The sequence below is a fragment of the Diabrotica undecimpunctata genome, unplaced genomic scaffold, assembly GCF_040954645.1.
Source record: "Diabrotica undecimpunctata isolate CICGRU unplaced genomic scaffold, icDiaUnde3 ctg00000631.1, whole genome shotgun sequence".
In the NCBI taxonomy this organism is placed as follows: domain Eukaryota; kingdom Metazoa; phylum Arthropoda; class Insecta; order Coleoptera; family Chrysomelidae; genus Diabrotica; species Diabrotica undecimpunctata.
Genome location: NW_027311928.1, coordinates 239,466 through 253,866, shown reverse-complemented (window position 1 = coordinate 253,866; position 14,401 = coordinate 239,466). Strand labels below are relative to the sequence as shown.

The 14,401-nt window shown below is 34.3% G+C and overlaps 1 protein-coding gene across 1 annotated transcript in view; it reads right to left on the bottom strand.

Annotated features, from left to right (window-relative positions):
- LOC140431322 (phosphatidylinositol-binding clathrin assembly protein LAP-like) overlaps positions 1-14,401 on the bottom strand; it is a 112,184-nt gene that overhangs the window by 76,872 nt on the left and 20,911 nt on the right. Inside the window, exon 2 of the mRNA XM_072519255.1 lies at positions 791-933. Within this exon, the coding sequence (XP_072375356.1) occupies positions 791-933 (143 nt within the window). The remainder of the gene's footprint in view (positions 1-790; positions 934-14,401) is intronic.

Below are 14,401 nucleotides of genomic sequence, written 5' to 3'. Positions count from 1 at the left end.
TGCTACTACGACTAGAGAATACGCTGTCGTATCAGATCACCTACGATGAGAAGTACGCCGAGAGATGGAGGCTTGCGGCTCGGTATTACTCCTCTATACATCCCGACAGGAAGAGTGAGTACGCTTAAAAAACGGAATATAGATAGAAAAACTAAAACAAATATGCCATTATATTTTAATAAATCAATGACGCTTATATATATATATATATATATATATATATATATATATATATATATATATATATATATATATATATATATATATATATATATATATATATACACACAGCGGAGGAGCTCGAAGAACTGATTTATTAGATTTAACATAGCATTGAATACGGTGTTTTCAAATGGAGCAGACGATAAAGGACTTCTTATCATTTCCGGTTTTTGTCTTCCGAGTTAAAATTCTCGATTAAAAATGTTTATCAATCAACTGTTTATTCGGTAGTTTTACGTTTTCGTTTTAAACTGGACCTATTGCCGATCAAACAAAAATCATTAACATCACAACAGAATTCGAAAAATTTGGTTGTGTTAATCCTGACTCTAATATCTCTTAAGTGGGCCTGTAAGACCTGAGTAAAGTATAGAACAGGATAGAAATCAAAGACCAACGTGTTGTATTGTAGAAGCATAAAGAAAGGATCTGTTACTTACGACAGTATTCCTTTATACTACACTCCTCCAAAACTTCAAATATATTTTAAATACAAACATAATATAACCAATAAGGATATCAATTTGTAAGCCATACAAAGATTACAAGAAATCAAATTATACATTACCTCATTCCCATAACACATCATGTGGTGAACTGTAACTAATGCCTTGTAAACTACTACCCAGTTTGTATTCTGTGATCTTTCTATTAACAAATTTGCTAGCTGTGGAATAGAAACATTTGGTTCATTTGTACAGTGGACTAAATCTGAAAAAAATATATACAGAATGTGAATATTGTATTTATTTTTTAATTTACATAATTTACATGTTCAAAATGTACCATTTTGAGGCGCAAACAAGTTTCATAACGATTTTGCAGATTATCCAACATATTTATAAAGAGTGGTTTTCCAATAACTGCTGTATGGCGGAACTTCTGACTTAGATACTGATTCCTTCAGCATTTCCCACATGTACTCATCAGATATTGTCCGATCAGGTCAGTGAGCTTGGTACTCAAAGTCTGTTCCACGAGAAATGATTATGTTTCAAAATGTTCGTAAAGTAAGGCTAGGGGACGTATAGCTGCATGGGTCGTTGCGCCATCCTGTTGAAACCACTGTCTCTGCATCTGCAGATTTCGTGCGCGGCAAAAAATTCGTAAATCTCTAAAAAAAAAGGTGTAATATTGTTCTCTCTGTGACTCTCTTGGTTAACAGTAACTGGATGCTTGTTCTCATCTTTAACAGAATAAGGACCAATAATCTCATGCCCTGACATAGAATATCAAATAGAAATTCGTTGTCTATATAAATATTTTTTAGTGATATACCCGTATACATTTCTCAAGAAATCACTCGTCCACAGTAAACTTCTCTTGCACGTTTGTTTGCAACGTTTAGTCTTTATCCAATTTCTTCTTCTTCTTCTTCTTTTTACGTAGACATGACTCTGTTTTTCAATGTGCCTCCAGTAAGACACTGCATTTTTATTTTGTTAATCCTAGCTTCCTTTGTTAATTATAGTATGGCGCTATCTATTAGTTATATTGCGATTTAAAATGGCAGAAAAACTGCTTTTAAGGTCTTTCCCTATAATTTTTTGATAATTATCTTTTGGCGATTCATTTTTATTAATATAGATCTGGATGTAGAAAGAATGGATTGGTTTGCAATTTCGTACATAAAAATTGTGCTGGGTAAAAATTGCACGAATATGGAAAACTATGAAGAAAATCGATTATCTACGATTATTTGTTGTTCATCTTTTTTACTTAGTAAAATTTTTTTTGTATTTATATTCAAAAAATCATATTTTAACTCTTATTTGATACCACACTTTCATAAAAATCTTAAATAACAAATTAACAAAAAAATCCACAAGGAAAATAATTCCTGCAGCTGGCTGTATAGCACGTATAACAAAAAGAGGTTAATCTTTGTTTGTATGTGGGTATATTTTATTTTATAAAAACCCTTAAAAGGGCAACATTAAAAACACGAACGTTTTCGGAACAACTGTTCCATCATCAGGTTAAAATACAGGTTACCATGCCTGAGCCACCAAAATATTTGGGTAAAAACCCTTTAAAATGTAATGTGTTACCAAAGATTGTACATGATGTTGATAATATTATATGATGTTTAATATTTTAATTAAATTTTACTTCAGGTAACATACACCCATGCTTAAATGAGTTCGAGTGTCCGGAGAGTAAACCTCTTCAAACTGACTTCAGCTGGTAACTCGGAGTTATTTCGGAGCATTTCTGACGTTGTAAGTATTCTTTTTTTTTTCTACTTGTATCCTTGTCCTGTTTTTTTAATTTCTTTTTATTTTGTTCATCACTAAGTCGAAAAGTAGCGGACTTAAGCTATCTCCCTGTCGGCTTTCCGAGTTGATATCTATTTCTGATGATATTTTATTGTCGGCTTTAATCTTCTTTCAGTGTTAATGTTTTTAATTATCTCTTTCATGATGTTGAACTGTTTTTTTTTAATAATTGTAACACATCTTCTATTCTGTAATATAGTTGATGTCATTATCATCACCAGCTATTCCATCCATCGTCGGATGTATCCCCTCCCTGTATTCCATCTATCGTCCTCCCTTAGGTGTGTCCATTCATTTGTTCGTTGTTTTTTTGCATCGATTCTTGTCTAGCCAGTCCACATAGTTCATGTATTATGTCGAAAAAGTATCTATCTTTTTAATTAGCTACGCCCAGTTCGTGAATTCGGCGCTCAAGGATGTGGGTCCGTCTTGCCCGTTTTTTTTTTGTTTAGTTGGTATTTTTTGTGGCTTATTTTTTTTTGGTAGCCAAATACGTTTTTTGTGTTTTTTGTAGATTTTTTTGGGGACTGCGATGTCAAAAATGAGCGCATTGTTTTCTTTTGACAAAGCTACGATGATCTAGACGTTATTATAATATGTACGCTCATATTTGCTGTTTGTGTCTTGTGTGCTTCCATCTATGGTACACATCATACCTTAATATCTCTCGCAGGATCTGATTTGGGTGGTCTTCTAGCTCAGCGAATTTTGTTCTAGCTTTTTCCTCCACCATATCCAGTACTCTTATTTGTTTTAGGTCTCTGAATAGGAACCATTCAGCGGCGTATCTCGGCACGTTTGCAGCTTCTCTAAGGCAGTTGTTGTATGCTGATTGAATCTTTCTTTTGTTGCTATGACTTGGTGTCCCTATGCAAGAGATGCATATGTAATTATTGGTAGTATGATGCTGTTTATCAGTCGTAATTTTGTTTTCATAGTTAATTTGCTTCTTCTTTCTGTGAGTCCTCTTATTGCGGCTCTGGCCGTTGCTGTTTTCTGGACTGTCGCGTTAGCATGTGGTGTGAAAGTAAGACCTTGGTCTACAGATTTTTAATTTGAAATTGATACGTTAAAATTTTTGTTTTTCTGACCCACGCCGATATTTGAAACCTATAAAACTAGACTACTCATATCTAAGTAAATACGTCTACTCGTTGTTTTGCATAGCTTTCAGTCATTTACACGTGGTATAGGTTACAGTCCTAGTCTCAATATGATACAAAGGGATACCAAAGAATAATACAGGAATAAGAGCATTAAGAGTAAAATTTTCATATCACTTCTTATCAATACTTTCTTTAATGTAAATAACTCCTCTCTAGGCCGGTTCAATTTTGCCTTTGATTTCTTGAATGTTATCCTAATGTAGGTAGAAATAGGTAGAAAGAGGAAGTCATGGCTGCGAAATATTCGAGACTGGTCTTGAGTGGTCGCCAACCTCCGTTAATGGGGACGGCAGAAGAAGAAGATCTTAATGTACATTTAAACATCTATTGCTATATCATATCATATTCGCTATCGTGACTTTATTTTTCCCTGAATTATCAGACACAAAAGTGCATATTTTTCAGGGTGTCTTATAATATGACCGAAGTATTCCAGAATCTTTTATTATATTGACCAATTGTGTTATTTCGTTCAGCCGTCTATGTTTTTAACTCCGTCGATCCAGCTTATTATTATTAGTCATCCACGTTTCCATTTCATACAGTAGCACTGGAAAAATATAGCAGTATGTAATTCGAACAATGTATCTCATTTCATTTAAACATCACCCAATATATTTCTAATATATCTCAGTAGCATATGTGGTTGAAGAAAAATATGCAATATGACTAAACAAAAGAAGAAGATATCTTTCCTGTTCTGTTTTTTGTTTCTTCTTCACTATATGTGCTAACAACCCGTAGTAACTTATGGTTATGAGACATAAGCAATGACAAAAAAAGATGAAGCTCAACTCAAGACATTCGAAAGAAAGATACTGAAAAAAGTATACCGCCCGGTTCAAGAGGAAGAAGGAATATGAGGAATCAGAAGAAACGATGAGGTTAATGAATTGAATGGAGGGCACCATATTGTAATATTTGTTAAAAGTCAGAGACTGTTATGGCTGGGACATGTCCAGAGACAAGATACAAAATCAACAAAGAAAATATTACAATGGAAGCCGATAGGAAAACGAAAAAAAGGAAGACCCAGATCGAAATGATTGCATGACGTGGATGACGACCTGAATGTAAGACATTGGAAGAGGACACAAAAAAAAACGTTAGAAGGGAAGGACATAGCCACAAGCAAAGACCTATGATGCCAAAATAAGAATATATGTTAACAATCAAAAGTTTGTTAGCGTGAATACGCCAATACAGATTTAGCTATAAAATGAGAAGAAATAAATAAGAAGAAAAATAGAAGAAAGATGTTATATTATTTTGCATGTAGTGTATATTATGATCTAAAACTGTACCATTTTTGTGATAGTTAAATTGGACTTTAGCATAGTGCAATATATCAAACATATGCTAATGTAAAAAGCAATAACAATAATGCTTATCTTTTATTAAAATGGCGGTGATATAGCAGAAACTTACTCCCATTATTGTTCATATTTTCTTCAAGGCTAAATCACACTATTAAATTTGTTCAATCAATTATTATGGATCTAAAACTATCATAATTTAGTAGTTAAATATAATTCAGATTTCTCTTGTAATATCTGCGTAATGTATTGTTTTCGTTATGAAATTTCTTTATATAATCGTACAATTGTAGAAGGAATATCTAGAAAGTTCTCAAATAATTATATTTCGGAATGTCCTACAAATTCGATTACCAAGTAATTATTCTGACCTAATATAAAAATTAAATATTTTTACCATTGTAGTCGAGGTATTAAATATAACAAATTGTTTGAGTTGCGAGCATTATTAAAGCGAAAAAAAAATGAACGAGAACGTTTACAATTAAAAGCTAGTACTTTCTCAGGAGAAAACATTAATTCGAGAGACTCGAATTGAACTGAAACGCAACCATCTACATTTATTTTTCTATCGTTCTTATCGACAAAAAGCGTACAATGCGTGGGCATTTATGTGGGTAAATTTATTATTTATTCCTCCTCATTCCTTGAGCCCTTGTTAGAGCGTGGTGACACTCTAAATACTGTTAACTTGCGATCATGTGCCACTTGGACATCTTCATGTAGGGATTTTCCCACCAGTTTTCATTTGGTCTGCCCATCGTGTTGGAGATCTTCCTCTTGGCATTAGGCCTTCTACCTTTCCTTCTACTACCAATAGTTCCGTGGTCCCCGATCTTCTAGCTATGTAGCTGAAGTAATTTAGATATGCTCCGTTTCCTTTTTTTAATAGCCTGTCTTGTATATGAAGCTCTTCCAGAATTGACATGTTGGGCCTATGTTATGTCCAGGACACGCGTAGAATTCTTCTATAGGCCTACATTTCGAAGGCTTAGATCTTACGCCTACCGATTTTTTTTGTTACAACATACGAGTCCATGTTTCAGCTGCTTATGTAGCAATGAGAAAAATAAAGGAATTCACCTGAGCTTAGTATTCCTTGTTATTGTTCGGTCTTTCTATATTTTAATTAACTTAGCTGTTGCGGTTCGAGCCATTGCTAGACTACGCTTGATTTCTGAGGAGCACTCGCCATTGTTATTTGCTCTGTCTACGATCATTACTTTTGTTTTTTGTTCGCTTATCCAACTTAGCTGTTTGGTGATGGAAATTATTTCGACTTCATTCGCTGCTAGTATAAGTGTGTCATCTGTGTATTGCATAAATGATTTTTCTGCCTCCTATAGTGATTCCTCCATCATGTATGTATTCGTCCATTACTTTTCTCATTGTATATTCAGAATATATCTTGTATAATAATGGTAATAGTATGTAGCCTGGTCTAGTTCCTTTCTTTGTTTTAAACGCATCTGAATATATTCCGTGTATGAGTTTTTATCATACAGATTTCTTATTAGGTTAACTAGTTAACTAGGTGCCATATTTTCATATGTAGCTAGATTTTGCTTGCATGAGGAATGAGGGCAATTGCTGCATACAGTTAGTGATCCTTTTTTATTGATAGGGATAAAGGTTGATTCAGACCACTCATCAGGCCATTCACTTGTGATCCACATCATGTTGAACATGGCCAGTATTACATCTACGCCAATCTCGCCCATTGCTTTTAGAGTCTTCGCTGGTATGTCCTCGATCCCTGGATTTTTTTTCCTTATTTGGTTGAGAGCCTTTTCTACTTCTGCTCGTAAAATGATTGGATTTGCCTCTCTGATTGCATGTTTATTGTGTTCTGAGACTGATGCATATTTTAAAGTGTCTGTTTAATTCTGAGCATTTATTTTTTCGAGGTCTCTGCAATGCTCCCTATGTCGGTTTTTACTTCTCCATTATGGTTTTTAGCTTGAACTTTCGGGCCAAATTTTTAACATTTTTAAATAGTTCATGACTTTCATGGCGGTTCGCATGTTGCCCCATTTCTTGACTAACGTTATTTTTTTATATGATTATTTTATCTCTGGTGCACATACATGTTATTCTCCTGCTCAGATCCGCTATTCCTTGAGTTTTGATTCATATTTTTGTGGTATATTGTAGCATAACTTTTCTTTTTTCCACTAATTCTAACGTTTCCCTGACATCCAATGTTTGTTCTTTTGGGATTTATGCGGTGTGTACTCTTTTTTCGTTGAATATATCCAGCTTTTTATTCCATTCCACGTTTAATTTACCTATGTCTTCTAATATTTGTGTTTTTCTGTGTTTATCAGTTTTATGTATTAGTGGAATATAAATATTAATAACATCGACCTATAAGCTTTATTAGCTTGGGTTTAGTTTTACTTTAATCCCTATCGACACTGACTTCATCTTACCTCGTCAAAGGTCGCTATTAACATTGATTGGTGCATTATTTTAATAATAATTGTCAGCTGGATGGTACGCGTCGGTTCAGTTCAGTCCTCTCACAAAATCTTCCCTGAAGAAACGTAAACGTTGAAACGCGTGTAGGAGAATAGTGGCAGACTTGAATTGAATCGAAACGCAACCATCTTTATTTATTTTGATTGATTAATTTCTTACTAGTATCAGATGACAAATATCGTACAGCAAAGATAAGATATCGATTACGATTTTTCTACATAGTCATTTAAACGACCTTGCATTAGGAGTTTTCAGTAAATATGTCCAATAATGAGAAAATTTGCAATTACAGATAATGTTTAATAGACATGTTGAAAACATTTGTCTTAAAAGTAGTTGTCTAAATTCATGCTACAAATGATTTGCTGCTTTTATACTATCAGAACAGTGATTCACTGTCCAGAGAATTGGTATTAACACGTCTGGTGAAACCGATCTGTTAGGCACACCGCGTACTTTTCTTTGCTTCGCAACGTCTACCCAAAGCCTCACCCTGCCTGTCTCACCAAATCATTTTCTGCTTCAATGATAATAGTATAATACAGGTCAAGATATCCTGTTTCAATAGTTTTGACTTTTAAATAAATAATTTACAACTATAAACCTTACAACTAAAAAATCTTCATTAACCTCTTAAAAGGGTCTCGAAATCTGCTGGTTAATGCCGCAACATCTGTACGATGGAAAGCCGTGCCAAGATCATTTGAAGAAATCAGTGACGAGAGTTTATCGTTATAGAAGCACTTAAAAGTAAAAGCCGTAAAACCCTTGGTATTACATATTCCAAGGAAAGTACAAACATAAACTTCTTATGATAAACCTGCATAACATTCAATTAACTGATCTTGAGACTGGTGAAAAGCATAAACCGAAAATAATTATATACTACGATGCAACGTTAAAAAATATCTTAGGAATGAGCGCTAAAGCCGTATCTCACAGAACGTAGAAAGGCGCTCTTCCCTAGTTCCCTTCGGCAAAGAGAAATAATTAATAGTGAAAAGAGACAAGAGCACGGTTGGCACCCCATGTTAGTGTCAAATTAATAAATATTTACGTTTTGATAACTACCTCAATGGAGCGTGTCCCCTCGAGATCGAGGGTTTAGTTTAGTTTTGTTCACCAGTGTTGGCGATAAAATTTTGATAAGTTAGATAATTTATATAATGATAAAAATTCCAACACACCTTCGTTAGACCACTTCGTAGTAAAATTACCACGACACTGACGGTACTCGCCACTAGTTGCGTCGAAAGGGTTGGATGAGTAAGTACGTGCTATACATCAGCGTCCAATTTCCTTTGAACCGTGTTGATTTACCAATAAACGACGGTACAGCATGCTCACCGTAAATAGACAGTTTTGTCCGAACCCAGGTATTGTACACCACAAATATTAAGAATAATATCAAAAGCTCATAAACGGTGTCATTCTTCTGCATGATAATCCTCGATATTCGTGGCTCATACAGTTCAAGATCTGTCTGAGGGAAACGAGAGATCTTACAGAACACATTACAGCCTTGACTTATTAATGAGTGATTACCATGTGTCTGGCCAGTTACACAAAGGAAGCTAATTAAAGTCCAATAAAGACAGACATTGCTGTTAAAGAATTTTAGTCACAATGGACAAACGTACCCAGGTATTGTACACCACAAATATTAAGAATAATATCAAAAGCTCATAAACGGTGTCATTCTTCTGCATGATAATCCTCGATATTCGTGGCTGATACAGTTCAAGATCTGTCTGAGGGAAACGAGAGATCTTACAGAACACATTACAGCCTTGACTTATTAACGAGTGATTACCATGTGTCTGGCCAGTTACACAAAGGAAGCTAATTTAAGTCAAATAAAGACAGACATTGCTGTTAAAGAATTTTAGTCACAATGGACCAACGTTTACCGTTCACACTACACGTTAATGCGACAGTCCAAAAAACAGACATGGCCAAATACGCAATCAGAGAATTCATAGGAAGAAGAAGTATATTAGCAATAAAAACCAAATGAAGACTGGTCAAACAGCATCATAATACCCATAAAACATATGAATATCTCGCATGGGGACACACGAGCAACACAAAGAAAAGAAGATACCAGCAGCCCACAACAAATGCTTATACGTAGCAGATACGTAGCTGAACGCTTCCTGTTCGGACATATGAAGAAAGTAATAGTAACGATAGAAGAACAAGCTAGAGTAAATCTTGCTGGGCTAGAAGATCACCTAAACCAGATCCTGCGAGAGATATTAGCTTATGATATGTTCCATAGATGGAAGCACAGAAGATCTAAACAACAAATTTTAGCGAATATTTAAAGAAGTGTAAATAATATCGCAGCTCTTTCCGAAGAAACCATCATCCAAATTTCAAAGTATCATCACGTATTTATCTAATCGATATTTTAGTTCAGACATTCCTCTCCAAAAAAAATATAAAAAATACAAAAAAGACCTCGGCCACCAAAAATATTATAAAAATACTAACAATGCGTCGTTTTTCCACAAAAAAAAATATTACTAACAAAAAGCCTTAAAAACAGGTATGAGCACCCAGCAACAGCAAATCGACGATAAGTCGGATAAGACGATAGCAGGACTAAAAGGCCTCACCCTGTCCTGAATTATTCGGTAAATATTTCCGGATCCTTGTAACCAGGACCCTCATATGGCAAGCATTTTGATACATTACAAGTAGCCTCCATTGCGCATTAGCGTGCTATGGGGGTGGAGGATAGCCTGGGGAGCATTGGGACTAGGATGAGTAGTCCCTGATTTACTCGGAGCGATCCTCCTCATCCCAATGAATTGTATGCCCGAATGTACATTTATGGGTATGCAAGACTCTACAGGTTTGTTTTACTTCTTTTGCTTGCTTGCTTGAGAATGGTTACGCAAAGCTAAAAATATTTCACCACCATGGTATTCATAGATGACCATAGTTTTGAAAGACTTCACATTTAAAAATGTTACATAAAAAAGGAAGTAAAATAATGGCTGAAGTATTCCTTAAAAAGCTAATATTTTTTATAGTCAGTTTCGAATAGTTTATATACACTGTATCTTTATCACTATATGTATATATAACAATAAATCATTTGCAAATGAATTATCTATCAAAAATTTACACCGCTCAATAGTAATTTACAGCACAGCGCTCCTTGTTTGCTTAAAAGTCGAACGATTTTTTTATGTAAATAAAACTGCAGAGATAATTTTTTATTTATTCAAAAAAGGTGAGACACTGAAAATCAATTCTTTTTTGCTCTACGTAAATTTTATTAAAATACCTAATTTTGTACACATATCAGTAGACAGAAATATCACTAGAAAAAACTTGTTAAAAATTTTAAATAAAATTAAGGAGATCATACGAGACCAGTCTTAAAAAGTTTCTTTAGATAGAGACTTAGACAACTAAGAATTAAGAACAACAATAAAGTCAGTTAAATAGTGAGGCCACATTCTCCACAAATAACATACGCAGAAAAGAGAGAAGGTGAAGAATGGGGGTACTATTTTAAAGGAAAAAAAATCAAAGGATTTTTAAAAAATCAAGGATAAAATTCATAATTTTTTATATTATTCAGAGAACTATATATCAATGCTAAAACGCACATGGGAATATACAGTTTAGTAGATGGTTCTTTATCCTTGCGTCATTAATACCTGGCGAGATAAAACACATACTTTTTATCTAGCATCATTGCCTTCCACGCATGAAACTAAAGACAAACCAGCTACCGCCTGTTACTAAGTAAAGACACATGTTATTTTTATGAACGTTCTCTAAGTACATCGAAAAGAAATAGGTACAAAAAAGACGATTGGGGACGTTTTCAGATTTTAAGTACAATTTGTGACGTTTGAGATTTTATAGTGAGTGTATTTTATTTTGTAATTAATTTACATGACAAGTTAACCTGATTCACACAGTTAAGAAATGGTTTTGTTTAAGTTCCCGCAAAAGTGAAAGAAAAATGATAAAAAGAAAATATGTTATTGAATTTTTTTAGATTATGCCTGGAAAAACTCTTACCTCACAAGCACAAGAACTCGTTTTAAATTTAATCGAGTACTTTGAATTAGAAAAAAGGAATGGTGGTCCGTTGGAACCGTTGTTATTTATTCAAGAAGTACAAAAAAAATACAATTTTCAAATGTGCACTATTATAAAGCTTTAATGATGACAAGCATATATATTATTTATATTATTTATTTGCTAACTTTTTTACATAACAAAATATATTTATCATCAGGAACTTTTATTTTTTTTTTTTTTAATTTCAATTAAAAGCATTGATAAATGCTAACTTTGTTTTAAAGGGAAGCAGCTGCACTTAAATTGGCGAGAAAAACAGTATACAATATACGAAAAAGAAAAGAAAAAAATCCTGTTCTCCGGGAAAATGCAGACCTCGTTTAAAAACGAAAACTACTTATTTACATGAGGCAATAAAATGGCAATTAGAAATACAATAGATAATATGTACCAGGATAGTAAGTAAACCAACTTTCTGTTGAGAATTACAAGTAGAACTTAATATTTTATATCAATATATTAAAATAAATAACTTTTAAGAGGAACATGTAACCTGTGAAGCATTGATCAATGAGCTGCAGGTTAACGAAATTGTTTCTACGCGTAAAACTTCCTTGAGTAGAATATTAAATAATTTGGACTTTAAATAAAAAAAATGATCATCTTCTTAGGGTGCCTGTCTTGACCAAATCCGCGGTAGTGTTCATCCTCCCTAGTACTTCTTCATTTGCGACTTTATCTGTCCATGGTATCTTCAGGATACTTCTGTATAACCATAGCTCAAAAGTCTGAAGTTTTGATAGAGTTTCCGACTTCAATGTCCACGTTTCTACTCCGTACAGAAGCACTGAGTACACGTAACATTTAAGGAGCCTTATTTTTAATTCTAGGGTGAGGTCATGGCTCTTGAACACAGAGCTCATAGTCAAGAATGTCATGTTTGCCATTTAATGCGATATTTAATCTCTTGGGTATTATCCCACGAGTCATTGATTATAGTTCCCAAGTACTTATACTGTGAGACACGTTCAATTCTCATTTGGTTCACATACAGACTTGCTCCAGTTATGCTTTCCTTGCTGATAATCATTAGCTTGGTTTATATCCAGTCCATATGTTCTACTTGTTTCCGTTATTTATTCATTAAGTTTTGCAGCCCTTCCATGGTATTGGAAAACACTATTGTATCATCTGCATACCGCAGGTTATTAAGCTTGACTCCATTTATTGAGATGCCTTCATCAATATCTTTTAGAGCGTCTTCAAAAATGTGCTCCGAGTACAGATTGAATATCAGTGGTGAAATTATGCACCCCTGTCTCAAACCCCTTAAGATTTTGACCTGATCTGTATATTCTCCATCTATTCGGAGCACCGCTGATTGATTCCAATATCAGGTCTCTTCCGTCAATCCCTGTCCTCTTCAGCACTTCCATTATTTGTTCATGCCTGACTCCATCGAAAGCCTTCTTATAGTCAATCAGGAATGCAAAAGCATCACAGCTGACATGAGCTGAAATGATCATCGAAGAGCTTTAATTGAAAGAACTCATATCGAAGCACATCGAGCTCTTACGTAAATACATGGAAAACAGAAATAGTACATATCCACGGGAAGTTAAATTTTTAAACTAAACGTAGATTTTTTCTAGGAGAAATAAAATAATGTCGTGGCAGGATGACAATAGCAGAAGCGTACGTAAACCAAGTGGTTATGATGGAAAAAGATTTATTGTGGTTCATGCCGGTCCAGCAAAAGGTTCTATTTCTGACGCCAGTTTGATATTTTGTTCCAAATCCTTGACTGCCGATTATCACAGCAGCATTGTATTAGAAAGTACACAATCTATAAACCATATGTTTCAAGTTTGGGGACGCCATATTGTTTAGTATTTGTTTGGCAGCCACCAACATTAAACGTTTTAAGTGAATTTGTGAAAATGGAGAAAATTGTTCATAACTACGTGATACAATACTTTTTAAAAGGCCTCAGCTCAACCAATATAAAAGTTTAACTGGATTCTACTCTGGGTGAGTGTGCAACTCGTTTACAACAGTAAAATATTGGGTAATAGAGTTTAAACGAGGTCGTACGAGCTGCCAAGAAGAGCATCGCAGTGGTCGACCAAATAAAGTGACAACTACAAAAGCGGTGAAGAAAATCTACAAAGTGGTACTGGATAATAATCGACTGAATATGCGCGAGCTAGCAGACTTAAACAAAACAAGATCCTGAAGATGTTTCAATTGAGTGTTTAACAAAGTTTGACAGCAGCAAAGAAGAATTTTGCGCCGTTTCATAACAATAGATGAAACGTCGTCCATGGGTCCATTATTTCACGCTCGAGACAAAAAAACAATAAAAAAAGGGACTCAAAAAGAAAAACCGGTTCCAAAGAAGGCGAAGACCGTTTCATCTGCAGGCAAGGTCATGGCGTCGGTGTTTTTTTTTTCGGGATTCGCGTGGGATAATTTTCATTGACTATCTTGAAAAAGTAAAAACTATCAACGGCGAGTATTATGTAAAATTTGCAACGGTTCAGCGAAGAAGTTAAAAACTAAGTTCAGTTGAGACGTTAAAAACTAATACATTTTTTCCTAAATTTCTGTGTTTTCTTTGTTAGGTTGGGTACTTCTGGGTACCCACGTATTACGATTGAATGGTGATTATCGAGATCCAAAAAAAAATGGAAAGGGAATGTTGAGAAATGGGTCGTCGCAAGTGATTAGATAGGAGATGTTATTAGTTAAAATTGAAAATTATATAACTCAAAACAGGAACATATACCGCTGGAAAATGTTTTGGAAACATTGATTTAAGTTTCAAAGTTAATAGTTTTTATGAAGTTGGACAAGTCTAAAAAATAGTTTCGTGTTATTTCAAAGG